Raw genomic sequence first — 16,899 nt, forward strand, 5'->3', positions numbered from 1 at the left:
ATTGATGATCTTTCCTGCTCCAGCCAATCCATCTTATCACCTTCAGCCTGGCTCCTACCCTGGTCTTCAGTTTACACTTGTGTCTCAGCCCTTATCAGCTCCCCACGAAATTCCTGGCTGCTATTTTAATACTGTTACTACTTTAAATCGGGTCGCGCCCGTTCTTCGTGTCGGTGAGTGAGGGGCTGCGCTTCAAGTTGCGCGACCACACAGTGGGGAGTAAACGGAGACGGTGACTTGATTGCCATCCGCCCGCTTCACAGCGGCGGGGCTGACCAGGCGCCCAGGGCGCACGCACTGCGCCCCTGAGTGGCCGTTCCGGGCACCTTCTCCCTGCCCCGCCGCGTCTCGCCCGCGCGGGCTCCACGCGCAGCCTTAGTAAGCTCCGAACCTTGGATCAGCGCAGCGATCCCTGAGAGGGCTCTTCCTTCGGCCCCATCACTCCCACAACGGAAGGGCTGCCGCCTCCGGAAGGCTGTCCGCGCCCGCGTCCTTGCCCGGCAGAGCCCCGCGCGGGATCCGTAGAGGTGCGGGTCGCCCGGCTGCCCGAGGCGGACTCTTCCCGCGCCGGAAATCCGCGCGTGCGCGCTGGCCGACCCGGAGCGCGCGTCCGGCGCAAAGGGGCAGCGGGGGCGGGGCCGCGGCCGCTCGCAGGGTGTCCCCTTCCCCGCCCACCGGCGTTCGGCGGTAGCCGTGACAACCGGAGCAGCGGCCACGGCTGCGGGCTCGCGAGTCCCGCGCCGCCTCCAGGCGGTACTTCCAGGCCGGCAGTAGCCGCCCGGCCTCCGCTATCTCCCCGCCTCCCGGCCCGCGGGGAGAGACTGACCCGCCCTCCGCCCGCCCGGTGAAGAGTGGGCGGCGCCCAGCCGCCCAGCCAGCCCGCCGTTCTCCGGCCGCCGTTCGGGCGCGTGCAGCGAGCGGGCGCGACTATGCCAAGATGGTCCTGCAGACGCGGAACTAGCACCGGGAGGCGGCCCGAAGCCGCCCCAGCAGCCCCGCGTCTCGCAGTCCCCGCTGAGGAGCCCGGGCCCGAGCGCGCGCCGCCGTCCCCAGGGCGCAAGGGCGCAGCGGGCAGTAAGGGGCCCCGCGCCGAGCCCGTCGCACCGCCCGCTGGGGGCGGCCTCGGGGGGCGCCTGGCCGCCTGGCTGCGCTGGGCTCTGGGCCTGCGGCGCGCGGGGCGCGGCCGGACCTGGACCGCGCTCTTCTTAGGTGAGCAGCCCGAGCGCAGGCGACGTGGGGACGCGAAACTTTGAGGTGCGGGACCCCTCCCCTCCCCTTGGTTCCCCTCTTCTGCTTCAGCCGCGTCGAGCCCCGCCGGCCGGACGAGCCAGTTTGCAGCCCTCTCCAACTTTTTCTCTGGGACGTTCTTACCTTCTTCTTTCCCCAACTCCCCGGCTCAGCTCTCCTCGCAGGGTTCCCATCTGCGCTCTGCCTGGGCTTTAAAAGAATGGCGCGGGGATCAACAGCTGGCCGCGGGCGGCAGGTCTGCGCTAATGAGACTTGGGCGCTGCTGATTGGCACCACCGGCCGCCTTCCCCGTTATCTCGGCCTCTGACCGCCAGGATGGTTTGCTTTGGCTTGGAAACGATTCCGTGGAGCTCAAAGCAAACGCACGTTCCATGTCCTAGAGAGTTGCTTAAACTTAAAATTAAATTTTAGCGTGCTGTTTTCTTCTTGGCTGCAAACGCCGCTGGTGGCACTTTATTTGTGATTCCCCTCCACAGGTCACTTTCTAGGTTGTGTTGTGTTTGGGGCGCCCGAGCCTTAATCCTCCCTGCTGGCCTGGGAACCTTTGGTAAGGAGGGTTCTCCTCCCCTCCGTCTGCCATGCACCAAATGGATAATGTGTAATGATGTGCTGAAAAAAGTAAAGTTGAAGCATTCGTTATGTTTCGGACTGACTTCAGGTTTCCTTTATTTCCTGTTTGACATTTCGATAAGGCAAGTTATAGCAGTTTGGATAACAGGCCTAATTTTTTTATAAGTCAACTAGTGAAATGCTGTAACATTGCTTTTTCTATATGCCTCAGTGGGCTTTTGGCTACTGAACTATTTATTTACTGTTGCTTTATCCCTTAGTATATTTTCAAATTCCCTTGGTGACCCAAAGTTCCCTTAGCCAGGAGTTGGAGTCCAGTATAAGTCAAGGAATAGGACACAGCAAATTGGCTTCCCCTGAGGTCACAGCCACCACTAAAAGCCACTCAATCATAAAAAGCTAGTCATCTCTGTGTGTATGTTTTAATGGGCTCAAGAAGGTTGTTTTTAGGGTAGTTTTTTTTTCCCCATTGCAGATTCAAGCCTAGAAAAACTCAGGGTTTTTTTTTCCTAGCAAGTCCCCGCCCCCCCCACACTTTTTTTTTTTTTCTCAGTAGTGAGCTTGAAAAGCTGGCTAGTGTGCAGGTTAGAAAAGCTCACCTTGGGGAGGCAGCACGTTACAGTGGATGAGGCAGAGCCTTCAGATCTAGTACACAGCGGTTCAGTTTAGTTTAAGTTTCAGGTTCCTGCCTTTGTGAGTCTTTCCTTCTCTGCTAGTGGGGGGTTATCACATGGCGAATTTACTCCACAGGGATCCACAGGGATCTGCTAAGGATCATAACTAAAAGGGGTGGGTGATACATGGGAAGATACTTTGTGTTTAGAGCACTTGACACATGGTAGTTGTTGTAATAAAAGCAAATGTGTGATGCTGATTTGAGATCTGATGACAGAATGGAGTTGCATTTTTATTGAATGACTAATATAAACATTAACCACTTTGTAGTACAATATAGAATGGCATTGCTTCTTCAGGGATGGTACGATAACAAATCTTAGAATAATGATATTTATTGCTATTTTCTGCATATTTTCTTTTTTGATTGCATTTCCTTTGAATCTTGTTTGGATGGATGCATGACTTATATTTGAATGACTTATCTTTGAATTTAGTAATGCCCATACCTAAATACAGTTTTGTATTAATGTAACAGTATAGCATGTTGCTTGACTTGCCCCTTTGAGCGTTGAAAGGAGGTACAGTGAATGTGGTAGACCGTATTCTTGGGTGTACCCTGGACCGTGGCCATCAGATGTATGGAAGTTGGATGAACAGATCTAGGCCTAGAGACTTACTGTCTTTGTTAACCCTCTGCATGAGGCCCCAGGGCCCCTTGAGAGATGATTCTGCTGAATGATTGGGCCTGGGTTGCTTCTTTCTCTGGCTCTGTACCCTTATAGACTGATGTCAGACCTGTTTCTTCCCCACGATTATGCCCTGCCACAGCATCAAAAAACCACTCAGATCCTGCAGAGAGGAGCAGAGTTTAGACATTTTTGAAAGCTGCCTTATTTTCTGTTTCCTTCCCGCCTCCCAGAATGAGTGAGAGTTGAGCTGACATTATACAGTATTTCAGTATGGGACTTTAAAATAGCTGTTTGGTTTTCCACATTGCATTGCATATTCTTTTGTTCATCAAGAGTTCATTTGTAACTGATCAAAAAAAGAACAATTATAACAACTAAATATTAACCTAGACAGAAATGGATTCATTTCTATTTAGAAAGTAATTTTGTAACGTGAAGCTCCATGATAGAAACACACATTTTTAAGAGTTAGAAACTGACTGGGGCTTTCCTCCGTAGGTTCTAATCACTGTTGAGGAACTCACTGCCTACCAACATGGTCTTTCCACTGTTGGGCAGTGTTAAGCATTGTTGCAAAGTCTGTTTTAATAACTATATGTTTTTCTGATTTTGGGGCATTATTTGGTACTTACTTAGTGGTAACATTTGTAAAGAGGGATTCTTGACATGTATATTTTTAGAAGTTTCAACCTGATAGCTTCCTCATGCAGAGGCGGCTGTGACATAGTAAGAACCTTAACAATGTTTCCCAAACTTTTTTGACCACAGCCCACATTATAAACAATACAGGTTATGTTAAACCTGTTCACACTTCCAAAATGCAACTCAGTACATATATGCATACGTCTGTATGTCTGTTGATCTATTTATGTATGCCAGTGCTCCGTCAGGAAACAATGGAGTATTTTTATAAGTGTGGACAGGTTTAAAGAACCCACAAAGGATATTGAACCACCCAAGGATTGTCACCAACAGGAAGGTGCTGCCACCTCTGGGTCTGAAGGGAAAGGGGAGCTTTATCAGAGGCTGCACTCAGTGAGAGCTGTGCTGTGGGAGTGAGGTCACTCCAGAAGAGTGACCTCAAGCACTTTCCCTGCACCCTCTGGTCTCCCTCTAGTGTCTCTCCCTGGCTGAAGCTAGTAGAAACCCTTGGGCAAGGGGCACAGCTGAAACACTCTGTAGGGTTAGCCTCTTGGGGCTGAGAACAGGGTAGAGAAGAGAGAAGAATGGATTTGAAGAGGTAAATGGAGACTAACCAGCACTTATATGCATATATTTAAAACAAAAGTTTCATGTCACGATATATATATATATTTTAATCTGGAGCTGTATCTATTTATTTATTTATTATTATACTTTAAGTTCTAGGGTACATGTGCACAACGCGCAGGTTTGTTACATATGTATACATGTGCCATGTTGGTGTGCTGCACCCATTAACTTGTCATTTACATTAGGTATATCTCCTAATGCTATCCCTCCCCGCTTCCCCACCCCACGACAGGCCCCAGTGTGTGATGTTCCCCTTCCTGTGTCCAAGTGTTCTTACTGTTCAATTCCCATCTATGAGTGAGAACATGTGGTGTTTGATTTTCTATCCTTGTGATAGTTTGTTCAGAATGATGGTTTCCAGCTTCATCCATGTTCCTACAAAGGACATGAATTCATCCTTTTTTATGGCTGTATAGTATTCCATGGTATATATGTGCCACATTTTCTTAATCCAGTCTATCATTGATGAGCATTTGGGTTGGTTCCAAGTCTTTGCTATTGTGAATAGTGCCGCAGTAAACATACATGTGCATGTGTCTTTATAGCAAGACAGCATGATTTATAATCCTTTGGGTATATACCCAGTAATGGGATTGCTGGGTCAAATGGTATTTCTAGTTCTAGATCCTTGAGGAATCGCCACACTGTCTTCCACAATGGTTGAACTAGTTTACCCTCCTGCCAACAGTGTAAAAGTGTTCCTGTTTCTCCACATCCTCTCCAGCACCTGTTTTTTCCTGACTTTTTAATGATTGCCATTCTAGCTGGTGTGAGATGGTATCTCATTGTGGTTTTGATTTGCATTTCTGTGATGGCCAGTGATGATGAGCATTTTTTCATGCAGGTCACGATAATTAACCCTATAATGTATAGTACGTTCTGATTTTCTATTCTTTTTTAAAAAAATATTGTTTATAAGCCATTGAATTGATTTCATGATCCTGTGTTGTGACCCACAGTTTGAAAACACAGGAACTATTTTCAGGTTCCATAACCTGTTTTAAATTAGGTGCCTGAGCAAAGCGTTTAGTTTTCTGAGCCTCAGTCTGTGCACATATGAAAGGAAAGACCTGGACCAGAACAGGGCTTCTCAGTCTTAGCTGTGTATTAGAGTCACTTGGAAACTTTAACACAGTTTGGTATCCAAGCCAACGTCGAACCAGTTAAATCTGAATCTGGGATGGGGAGGGTAGTGGCGGCAGTGGAGGCGGCGGTGGTGGTGGTGAAGGGAAGCATCAGTAGTTTTTAAAAGTTAATGTCCTGCCTTTTTGATAGTAGGCGTCTAGCATCAGTGAGCTGATGTTCCTACATGGCAACAATCTGCGAGAACTATGTGAATCTCCCCACCGCCCCCATGAGGACATGACACAGACAGACCAGTTTGCCACAGCTTCACCTGATCTCTACAGTTTCCCCAAAACTGGGGCATTTATCATCTGATTAGGCCGTTATTTTAATTAGAGTTAAGAGAAGAGTGATGTATTTTTTATACCTGTGTCCTTTATGAAAAGAGAAGACAAAAGGGTAGCTGGAGAAGGCTCTGTGTTTCAAGTGAAGATGGCAAGGGTGCTTTTCTTTGTGGTAGTAAAAGATATACCCATTAGACATGCAAACAAAGCATCTGTGGTGAAAGACTCACATGAGATACGATTTACAAAACAATAAAAAAAGAACCTGAGTATGGAAAAAGTGCATGATAAAAACTACCTTTACCCCGCTTTGCATCAGTCCTGTTTGACTCATTCCCATTACCCACCTGGTTCCTGTGGTCAATGGCAAGGGTACCCCTGCTCTAACCTGGTTCTTTATTGACAAGGCTTTGCAACCTCAGCATTGTGGCATTTTGGGTGGGATAATTTTTTTGTCATGGGGGTTGTCCTGTGCACTGCAGGATTTTAGCAGCTTCCTTGGCTTCCACCTACAAGATGCCACTAGTACCTCCCCAGTAGTGACAACGAAAATGTCTCCAGATGCTGGCCATTGTACCCTGGGAGGCAAAATTGCCTCATTTAGGACCACTGCTTTTATTCTCCACAGCTTACGAGAGGCTTGAAGCCCATATGATAGGAAACACTTGTGACTTCTTAGAGGCAGAAGTGGTCAGAAACTGGGTGGAGGCAGAGAGTTGAATCTAGCTGTTGGGGACTAGATGGGGGGAGCAATGTGGTGTGGTGGAGGCAGCACAGCCATTTCAACACTGGCCTGCATTTGAATCCTGTTCCTGCATTCAAGCAGTTCTACGCTCCCTTTGATATTTCTCACCCTTAGTTGGCTTGTCTTTAAAATGGGGATAATAAATGCTTTGTCTGATTGTGGTAAAGAATAAATGAGATAATACATGTAAAATAGCACAGTAAGTTCATTCATAGTCAATCATACCATATCATTGAGTGTCTACTAAGCCAGATGCTAGTTGGTGGGGCTAAAATGTAGAATGAGACTCTGTCACCCCTACCTTCATGGAACTTACATTCTAGAAGGGGGGATGGTAAATAAATGAAAATAATTACACATTGTGAGTGACTGCACTGTGGGAAAGAAACAAGCTGAGACAGAAAAAAAAAAGGAAATACCCACTTTAAGTAGGGTCAGGAAAGGCCTCTGGGGAGGTAGCCTTAAAGCTGAGACTGATAGAAATAAAAGATATCAGCTGAACAGAAGAAGAGAGAGTATTGTGAATAGCATGTGCTAAAGGTAGGACAGAGCTTAGCATGTTGAAAGAGGAGAGGGTGGAGGTGCATCAAAGTGAGATGAGCATGGGCCAGATCTTGAAAAGGAGCTTGGGTTTTATTCTCAGTGCAACAGGAAGCCATTGAGGAATGCTGAACAGGAGGAGAGTGACATGATTAAATTTTTACTTTGAGAAATCTGCTCTTGGGAAAATGGGTGGTTGCACTACAAGGACAAAAGCAGAGAGACCCATGAGGAGGCTGTTTAGGGACCTTGCAAGAGGGTTGCTGGCCTGGATGAAGGCAGTGGCTGTGGAGATGGAGAAGTTGGTCAATTTGAGATGTATTTTGGAGGTGAAAATGGTAGGACTATGAATTGGGCTTGGATTGAGGGAAAGGGAAGAGTTATGAATACTTCGTACATTTTTGGCTTCTCTAATTGGGTAAATATGCTGGCATTCACCGAGATAGTGAAGACTGAAGGCTAGGGGTATGGATGAGGGAATGGGTTTGAAGGAAAAGGTCAAGAATTTCATCTTGGACATGTTACTTTTGGGACATTTGTGAGATGTCCAAGTAGAAATGCCAACCAGTGGTGGGATATGAGAGAAAAGGTCTGAGTGGAGACATACTACAGGGAGTCATCAGCAAATAGGTGGTTTTCACATTCATGGGAATTGAATTTGTATTCCCATTGAACTTCTATTTCCATGCTTATGGGAACAATAGCATCTTATACTGATAGGGGGCTTACTGTTTGCCAGGCTTTGTTCGAAGTGCTTTAGATGAACTCATTTAACTGTTAACTCAGTCCTCACCATGACTCTATGATTACTGTGCTTGTTTTACCACGTGGGGGCAATCTGAGGTACACAGATGTTAAGAAACTTGTCCAAGGTCACCCCTAGAATGTAGAATGGCTGGGACTTGACCCAGGCAATGTGTTTCCTAAGTTCATGCTATATTTCATCTCCTCTAGGGGGGCAGTACAGCAAAAGCAATGAAGCCCTAGAGTCCAATTCTGAGAAACCCTAACATTTTGTGCTGAATAAATGTTAGTTTTCTTGTTTCTTCCTTCTCCAGGGAAAAGAAGGAAAAGAGGGTCATACTTAGAGATACAGGAACAAGAAGTAGAAAGAGCATATTAGGGGTGGCATAAGGGCCAAGAAAAGCCAAGGAAGTATGAGGCCCAGGGACACAGGCCATCTTGGTGTGCTTGCTGTCAAACAGACATGTAGACCCACTGAGCACCAACTGTGAGGGTGTGTTTATGTTAATTCATAGAGGTCATGCCAATGGGAATTTGGGATTTTAAAGAATTTCTTTAATGTTTCTAGCCATTTTTTTTTCTTTCTAAAATAGACTTCTGGCTAACTATAAAGAATGTTTATAATCACGTAAACATTTTATTACTAAGAGATACAGTTAGAAGGTTTCTGAATACGTGATGCTCATTAGCATCCAAATAACAAATTTGATGAGTTTAGTTTATATAAATATAAGCATATGTTATCTATTTGTGATTGATTTTTGGCCAATAATATGGCATCAATACTGAGAGCACATACACTTTTATTTATGTGCATATGGGTATTTGGATGTTGCTAATGTTTGTACAGTGTCTGTTTTGCATTGTAAATATTTATCCTATTAGGCTGTATTAATTTCTCTTAGTGAGTGTATTAGGTATATTAATGTTTCTTAAAATTCATGCTAATGAGGCACAGTTGTTCCTTAGTATCCCCGAGGGATTGGCTCAAGGACCTCCCTCCGATATCAAAATCTGCAGATGCTCAAGTCCCTAGTATAAAATGGCATAGTATTTGCCTATAATGTATACACATACTCCTGGATACTTTAAATCATCTCTACATTACTTGGAATACCTAATAGAATGTAAATATTACGTATATATTTGTTATACTGTATTGATTAGGGAATAATATCTGTATGTGTTCAGTACAGATGGATGTTTGCCCCCTACTATTTTCAGTCTGAGGCTGGTTGAATCCACGGATGTGGAACTGACAGATATGGAGGACTGACTAAATCTACATTGTCATAGAGACCATAAACCTGTGTACATACTTCCAAATGGGGTAGCTTTAGGCTTTATTATTCATGTTTAATCCTAAATTCCTGTTTTGCTAGTTCTTTTGCCATCAGCTTGTACTTTAGCCAAACCATTGGGACATTACTCTTCTAGGGGAAAAGGCTGCTAGTTTTATTTAGTTCCTATTAGAACCATTTAGTTCTAATGGTTACTAGTCATCAAGGCTAGTAAAAATTACGTCTGTATCTAGGTCCAGATGTTGTTTAATCTTATAAAGGGCAGTCTTGTTTCACAGGGAAGATGAGTTCTCCATGTAGGACCTTTCGTAGTTCAATCAAGAATCATTGAATATAAATACATTTAAAAAGCGGAATAGTTTATTTTCAGAATACATAAATCTACAACTATTGTAGTATGTTTTTGTGCTTTAATACTGCTTTCTATTTTCTCAGCATTCTCACTATTATTTTTTTCCTGAGGGCTCTTAAATGAATAGCTGTTTCTGTTTTTCTGGTATCTTTCTCTATAGTTGTAGCTGATTGTCAGGTGTGTTTTTCAGCACGATCACTATCACCTAAAGAATGTTTGGATGGCATTTTGTAATTTTAACTTTATTATAGCTGCAAGTGTTAACATAATAGCGTAGCTGTCACCAAGACCACTTACAGAAGTTCTAGCGTGGTTTATTGTACTGATCATGAACGTGTGTGATTTTATCTACTAGTTTACAGTAGCACTAATTGTAAACACAGTTTCTAAGTCACTTGACTAGTTACTTTTGAAAACTTGTTATCTAGACAAATTATTAGTTTAGGGAGATTGTTGTAATTGAGAAGAGTGAGGCTTTATCCATAGTTTTAATACTAAAATCTGCCCAAAGTGCTACTACTATGCCTTTCGGGCAAATACGTTTCCTATTTCCTAACAGTAATTACTACTTTTCATAATAGAGCTTTTCAGTCCTGGAGTTGTCAACAGTAGCATCTTTTTCTGCAGGTTTTCATATTAATCATAAAGTTCTTACATAATTGTTTTCCACTAAGTTTAAAAAGTTGTTGTTTTTTGAAAATGAGACCTTATTTCTCACTCTTTTCTCATCTTTCATATCCATGGAATATTATAAAAATGTAAAACTTAAAGGTTACCTCCTAGACTTTTCCTGTTGAGAAAACTAAAGTAGGGCCAGGTGAATGGCCCAGTATCATTATTGAGTTCAGCAGGTGAAGTTTGGGATTGAAGTTGAGGTCTCTTGGCTTTGTTAATTACATCTGTGTAAAACTGTAGGTTTCAGATCTAAAGTCTAAGGCATCTGTCAAGGGCACATTAGTGGGAAGTTGACCCCATGTGTCCCAAGACCCTATAGCTCTTTTGGCAAGAGCACTGCTTTACTGGCTTCTGGTTATTTGGGGGAATCACTCTTTTATATCTTTATGGTCAACCTATCAGTCTCTTTTTTTTTTTGTAATTATTTTCGAAAACTAATCTGAATTTTTTTATTGGTTTGTTGGTTTGGCAATGATATAACAACACAGTAAAATAGTAAAAACTATCACAGTTTTCTTAGTCACTTAAATTAAAAGATAATCAAGATTTGTGGTACCCAAGGGAAGCTTGCAATTTGAGGGGAATGCATATCTTACCATTGGAATGGGTTATCAGTTAATGAACTTGTTAAATCTCTTGCTGAATATGATGGGCCTGGGTGTGTGTTGTTTGTGTGTGTGGTTCTCTTTTTATTGTAGTGGAGAGATGCAGCTTCTACACTTTTTCCATTAGGTTTACTAAAGTTTTACAGCTTCTCTATGCATGCTCAGAAGCAGATCATATCATCTTGGTTGTGTATCTTATCTAGCTATTTGTTCTTAAAACAATAAAATATATTTTTTTCAATAAGGAGAAAGTTTCTATATGAAAATTACTAATGTAGATTACTGTTTGACTTTGAAATGTTTGTGTCAGAGTCATTTGAATCAGAGCAACTCCATTTCGAATGGAGGCTGGGTAAAATAAGGCTGAGACCCACCAGGCTGCAATACCAGAAGGTTAGGCATCTTAAGTCATAAGATAAGATGGGAGGTCAGCAAAAGGTACAGGTCACAAAGACCCTGCTGATAAAACAGCATGCGGTAAAGAAGCCAGCCAAAACCCACCGAAACCAAGATGGCGACGAAAGTGACCTCTTTTCCTCACTGCTCATTATATGCTAACTATACTACATTAGCATGCTAAAACACACTCCCACCAGTCCCATGACAGTTTACAAATGCCATGGCAATGTCAGGAAGTTAGGCTATATGGTCTAAAAAGGGGAGGAACCCTCAGTTCCAGGAGTTGTCCATCCCTTTTCCAGAAAACTCATGAATAATCCACCCCTTGTTTAGCATATAATCAAAAGAGAACTATAAGTATCCTTGGTCCAGTAGCCTAAACTGCTGTTTCACCTAGGGAGTAGTCATTCTTTATTCCTTTACTGAATGAACTTGCTTTGGACTCGCCTGGAATTCTTTCTTGCACAAGGTCTAAGAACCCTGTCTTGGAGTCTGGATCTGGACCCTTTTCTGGTAACATTTGTATTCATATTATGTGAGGATAAGACTTCTAAGGGAAGTTAGAATTTATTGTCTTCAAAACACTTATGTTGAGTAGTTGTTGTATTAAATATTGCCTACTTTAATGTCTGTACATATATACATATTTAAAATAGGTGAACGTTTACTTAGTGTATTTCTGTTTAGAAGCCTAATTATATTCCGCTTTGGGATGGTGATGTATACTTTCCATGCTCTCCTGTTTTCATATACTGTATTCACTTTAAAATAAATGGTTTTGTCCTTGATGCTTTTGTGATTTCTAAGGCATTTCCTCCTGTGTGCCAGTGCATCCTCTTCGTTGAATGTGCTTAACATCTTCAAGCCTGAACTTGGAGTCAGAGAAATGCAGTTCTCCTCCAGGCCTAGCTGCATCCCAGTCATGTGCCCCTGAGCTTCATGGGAAAATGTGACCCGTATCTGCCTCAAAGGCACCTCTGGATCATTTTTGCTTAATATATGAAAGGGCTATCTAAACTGCAGCTGACAAACAGATGTTAGACATTTTCATGGTAATTAAGTTTTCTAATTTTTTCTTAACTGTTGGAAAGCACAGTTTTGCTTAATGCAAAATATATGGAGGAGATTCTGATTAACTAAAGTTGTCCTTAAAACCATCATCACGTAGACCACTGGTTTCTAGATCTTACTAGGAGCAGTAGTTTCTTCAAATCATGACTGATTTTTATTTTATTTTTATTTATTTATTTATTGAGATGGAGTTTTGCTCTTGTTGCCCAGGCTGGAGTGCAATGGTGCGATTTTGGCTCACTGCAACCTCCGTCTCCCCAGTTCAAGTGATTCTCCTGCCTCACCTTCCCAAGTGGCTGGGATTACAGACATGTGCCACCATGCCCAATTAATTTTGTAATTTTTTTTTTTTTTTTTTTTTAAGTAGAGATGGGGTTTGGCCATGTTGGCCAGGATGGTTTCGAACCCCTGACCTCAGGTGATTCACCTGCCTTAGCCTCCCAAAGTGCTGGGATTACAGGCATGAGTCACCAAGCCCGGCCTTTATGACTGAATTTTAAAAGCAATCTTGCTTCTCCCTTCGAAACTCAATATCTCAGCCGGGCGCGGTGGCTCAAGTCTGTAATCCCAGCACTTTGGGAGGCCGAGACGGGCGGATCACGAGGTCAGGAGATCGACACCATCCTGGCTAACACGGCGAAACCCCGTCTCTACTAAAAAATACAAAAAATTAGCCGGGCGAGGTGGCGGGCGCCTGTGGTCCCAGCTACTCAGGAGGCTGAGGCGGGAGAATGGCGGGAACCCGGGAGGCGGAGGTTGCAGTGAGCTGAGATCCGGCCACTGCACTCCAGCCTGGGCGACAGAGCAAGACTCCGTCTCAAAAAAAAAAAAAAAAAAAAAAAAGAAACTCAATATCTCTATTTAATAGAACGCATTCCTTCTTTTGCTATTCAAAATAGATTTCTTTCCCTATTCAAAATAGAAAACAAATTAAAACTGCCAAACCTACCAAGGCTTTGTAGTTTGAAGAGCAGGAAAATCAAAATGAAAACAGAAAATTGTCGGAAAATAGCTGTGCAGTCACCTTGGAGGGTACAAAGTCCAGTGTGTTAGTGATAATAGCTGTAGGTAGTTACTTAAGGTCGTTAAGTGCTAGGGATGGAGATGACCAAAGAGAAACCCCTCATTTTTTTTTTTTTTTTTGAGACGGAGTTTTGCTCTTGTTGCCCAGGCTGGAGTGCAATGGTGCAATCTCAGCTCACTGCAACCTCCGCCTCCTGGATTCAAGTGATTCTCCTGCCTCAACCTCCTGAGTATTGAGTGGCTGGGATTACAGGCACCTGCCACCACGCCCAGCTAACTTTTTGTGCGTTTTTAGTAGAGATGGGGTTTCATCATGTTGGCCAGGCTGTCTTCAACTCCCACTTCTTTTTTCCTCCTCCTTCTTTTTATCTTTCCTTTTTTTTTTTTTTGAGAAACAGAGTCTCACTATGTTGCCCAGGCTAGAGCGCAGTGGCTGTTAACAGTCAGAGTCATAGCACACTGCTGCAACCTTGAATTCGGGGCTCAAGAGATGCTGCTGCTTCTGCTTCCCCAGTAATGGATACGACAGGCATGTGCCACCGTACTTGGCTTGGGTTTCATTTGTAAGAGTATTTTCATAGTTTGATTCCTTAGTTAAGAGTTATTTAATCAGAAGCCTGCCGTCAGCTATATCTTGTGATATAAGAAAATTGAATGGTGTCTTTCAGGTTCATCTTAGTATGTTCTTTCTGATTTGTTTTTCTAAGACCACCAGAGCGGGCACAAAAGAACCAGCGACTAGGCAAGTGTAGGAGCAAAACTGCAAGTTTATTTTGGTCACCTAGCTTCAGGGGAAGAAGGTGGGTAGGGAGAGGTCTGTTGGCCTCCGGCAAATGAGGCCAAACAGAGTCACCCGTGCAGCTCTCGGACGGAGTTCCAACAGTCCTGACTGCAGTGGGGAAGCTGGGAAGTCCGCGTGTGGCATTCGTCCGGAGCGGCTTTTCTAGGAGTGGGCGGGCGATAGGCGGGGCACGGGCGTGTCGGGGGCGTTCCGCAGGTGCGACCAGGTAAATCTTGGTCTCTTCGGATTGACATCACCTGGCGCATGCCTAGTTGGTCTGCACCGTCCTGGGTCACCGGCTGCATTTTCGCACGCGCGGGAAAAGTTGGGGGGGGGATGAAGAACCCGGAAGTGCACCATCTTGCCTCCGTTCATCCAAACAGTCCAGCCTTTTATTGATAATAGTGATAAAGGGGCGCCGTGGTCTGTCTGGCTACTTCCTGCTGTTAAGGGGCGCTGTTAAGCTCGGGGCCCATGGTTGGCATTTGGACGTATGGATGAAGAATAAAATAAGGCACAGTATTAGTATAGGAACGAGGTATGGAAGCATTTGTTGGAATATGGGCAAAACCCAGAAGGAAGGTCCCGGCAAGGCTGGGGTATTAAGGTTCTGTATCTCAGTTTTTTATTTTATTGAGGGTTTGAATGTTAGTGTCTACTAGGCCTGACTTGCTAACATAATAGCAGCACTCTTCTCCAAGGAAGAGACAAGTGCCTCCTTTTTCAGCTGTAAACAAGCCTAGGGCTCGCCTGTTTGGGCAGCTACTTGGGCTATTGAGGTAGTTCGGCACTGCAGGGAGGCCAGGCTTTCAGCTGATTCCAATAACTAGAGGGAGGAAAACAGCCCGTTTTTGACGGAAGTGGCGTAGTGGCATGGAAAGTTGCTGGAAAAGCTCTGCTACTTCTGCCTGGCTGTATAAAGTTAGACTGGGGACCAAGGACATGGGGACATAGAGGGATCAGTTAATGGCTGTATGGTTAAGAGTTTTAGAGAGAGAGACCAGTTGTACCAGAAATAGCCTCCAATGGGGGCTGTTTAGCCTCCATTGGGTGCCTGAGTATGATTACCTCAGGATGAATTTGGAGTTGAATAATGGAAAGGAAGGATTGGGCTATTTGGATTTTGGTATAGTGGCGCCTGGAGTGTGAGTGAATTGTGGGATGTTTGACCAGTTGTGTTGAAGGCCCTGGGCAGGGGGCTGCCACTAGGCGGGGGCCTTCTAAAGCCTCAGAGAGGAAGCAGTGGGAAAGATTGGTTATATTCACAGTGTAGGTTAAGTTTAGCCTTTTGCGGATAAGTGTGAGCCATGAGAAAGGGGTCTCTATTGTGCGGAGAGAAGTTTGATAGCCTTAAGGAAGACAACTGGCAGAACTATGTGCTACTGAGTGTGTTCGGCTGTCTTGTGGCCAAGTTTCAGTGATGAGAAAAAAATTGCCATACAGTAGGTGGACTAGCAAAGGTCTGAGTGTATGAGTGAAACAGCAATATAAGTATAAAATGAGACTTCATTTTCAGTGTAGTCACGGAGTGTCCCTTGCCACTGGAGATGTTCGATGAAGGTTAGGAGACGGGAGAACCACTGCTCTGGACTATTGTCTGGAGGTAGATATGGGTCTGGGGTTATGTATTGAAAGTCTGATAGGTTTATGTAGAGGATGGTGAGAAAGCGAGCTAAGCGCCAGGGATCAGGGAGCATGAACTAGTTAAGAAAGTTTTGTAAGTTTGAGGCTAGTGGGGGAAAGTTGAACTGATGTCCACTGATTGTTCCCGGTGGGGGCCCTTTTTAGCTGGGAAATATGAATCCAATGCGTGTGTCCTAGGAGTTTTGCTGCTGTATGTGTAGACAGGAGGACAATGTATGGGCCTTTCCACCTGGGCTGTAAGTCTTTGGCTTGGGTATCTTTTATGTATACTTGGTCTCCAGGACTGAGGGAGAGATGTGGGTTGTAGGCGTCTGTTGGAGGAGGGTGTGCTAACTCAGCGTGTTGCTTAGGAGTTGTCTGAGAAGAGTGAGATATGGGAGGTAGTTCGCCAAAGGGGCTGGCAGGGAAGGTATTTGTTGGAGGGCTAGGGGCCGTCCGTAGACTAATTCGAACAGACTGAGGCCTGTTGGGCTTCGAGGTGCTGCCCGCAGCCGGGTCAGGGCCAAGGGAAGGAGAGTTACCCACGACTGCCGGGTTTCGATTGAGAGTTTGGTGAGCTGCTGTTTGATGAGTCCGTTAGCCTTTTCTACCTTACCAGAAGACTGAGGCCTATAAGGGATGTGGAGTTTCCAGGTGATGTGTAGGAGGGCTGCCACCTGTTGGACTACCTTAGAGATGAATGCTGGACCATTGTCGGATTGAAGAGTGACCGGGAGGCCAAACCTAGGAATAATATGTTCAGTGAGTATAGAGGCAACAATGTTAGCGGTTTCTCCTGTGGTAGGATAGGCCTCGATCCACCCTGAAAAGGTGTCCACCAGGGTTAAGAGGTATTTGAATTTTTTATGTCTTGGCATATGTGTGAAATCAATTTGCCAATCTTCACCTGGTTGGTGTCCTCTGAGTTGATGGCTGGGATGGGGATTATGCAATGCGCCTTGAGGATTTGCCTTTAGGCAGGTAGAGCACTGCTGGTTGATTGTAAGTAAGTGTTTTGGAAGTGTTGGACAGTGGAGGAGGGGATTTAGGAAATCATATAAGGCTTTGGGTCCTATATGTAAAGAATTACGTATGTCTGTTAGAATGGTATGGAGTTGTGTTTCAGGAATAACTAGTTTGTTATCAATATATATCCAGTCACCTGTAGTTAGTTTGGCTGTTGGATTTTGTAATAGCTTAGCCTTTTCTTCCTGAGTGTAATTAGGGGCATACT

The 16,899-nt window shown here is 44.5% G+C and overlaps 1 protein-coding gene across 1 annotated transcript in view; it reads left to right on the forward strand.

Annotated features, from left to right (window-relative positions):
- The first annotated feature begins 937 nt into the window (after positions 1-937).
- LOC104660373 (dpy-19 like C-mannosyltransferase 1) overlaps positions 938-16,899 on the forward strand; it is a 120,285-nt gene continuing 104,323 nt past the window's right edge. Inside the window, 3 exon segments of the mRNA XM_030931863.1 lie at positions 938-971; positions 974-1,015; positions 1,018-1,209. Coding sequence (XP_030787723.1) covers positions 938-971; positions 974-1,015; positions 1,018-1,209 — 268 coding nt within the window.

This window comes from Rhinopithecus roxellana, chromosome 6, assembly GCF_007565055.1.
Source record: "Rhinopithecus roxellana isolate Shanxi Qingling chromosome 6, ASM756505v1, whole genome shotgun sequence".
In the NCBI taxonomy this organism is placed as follows: Eukaryota; Metazoa; Chordata; class Mammalia; order Primates; family Cercopithecidae; genus Rhinopithecus; species Rhinopithecus roxellana.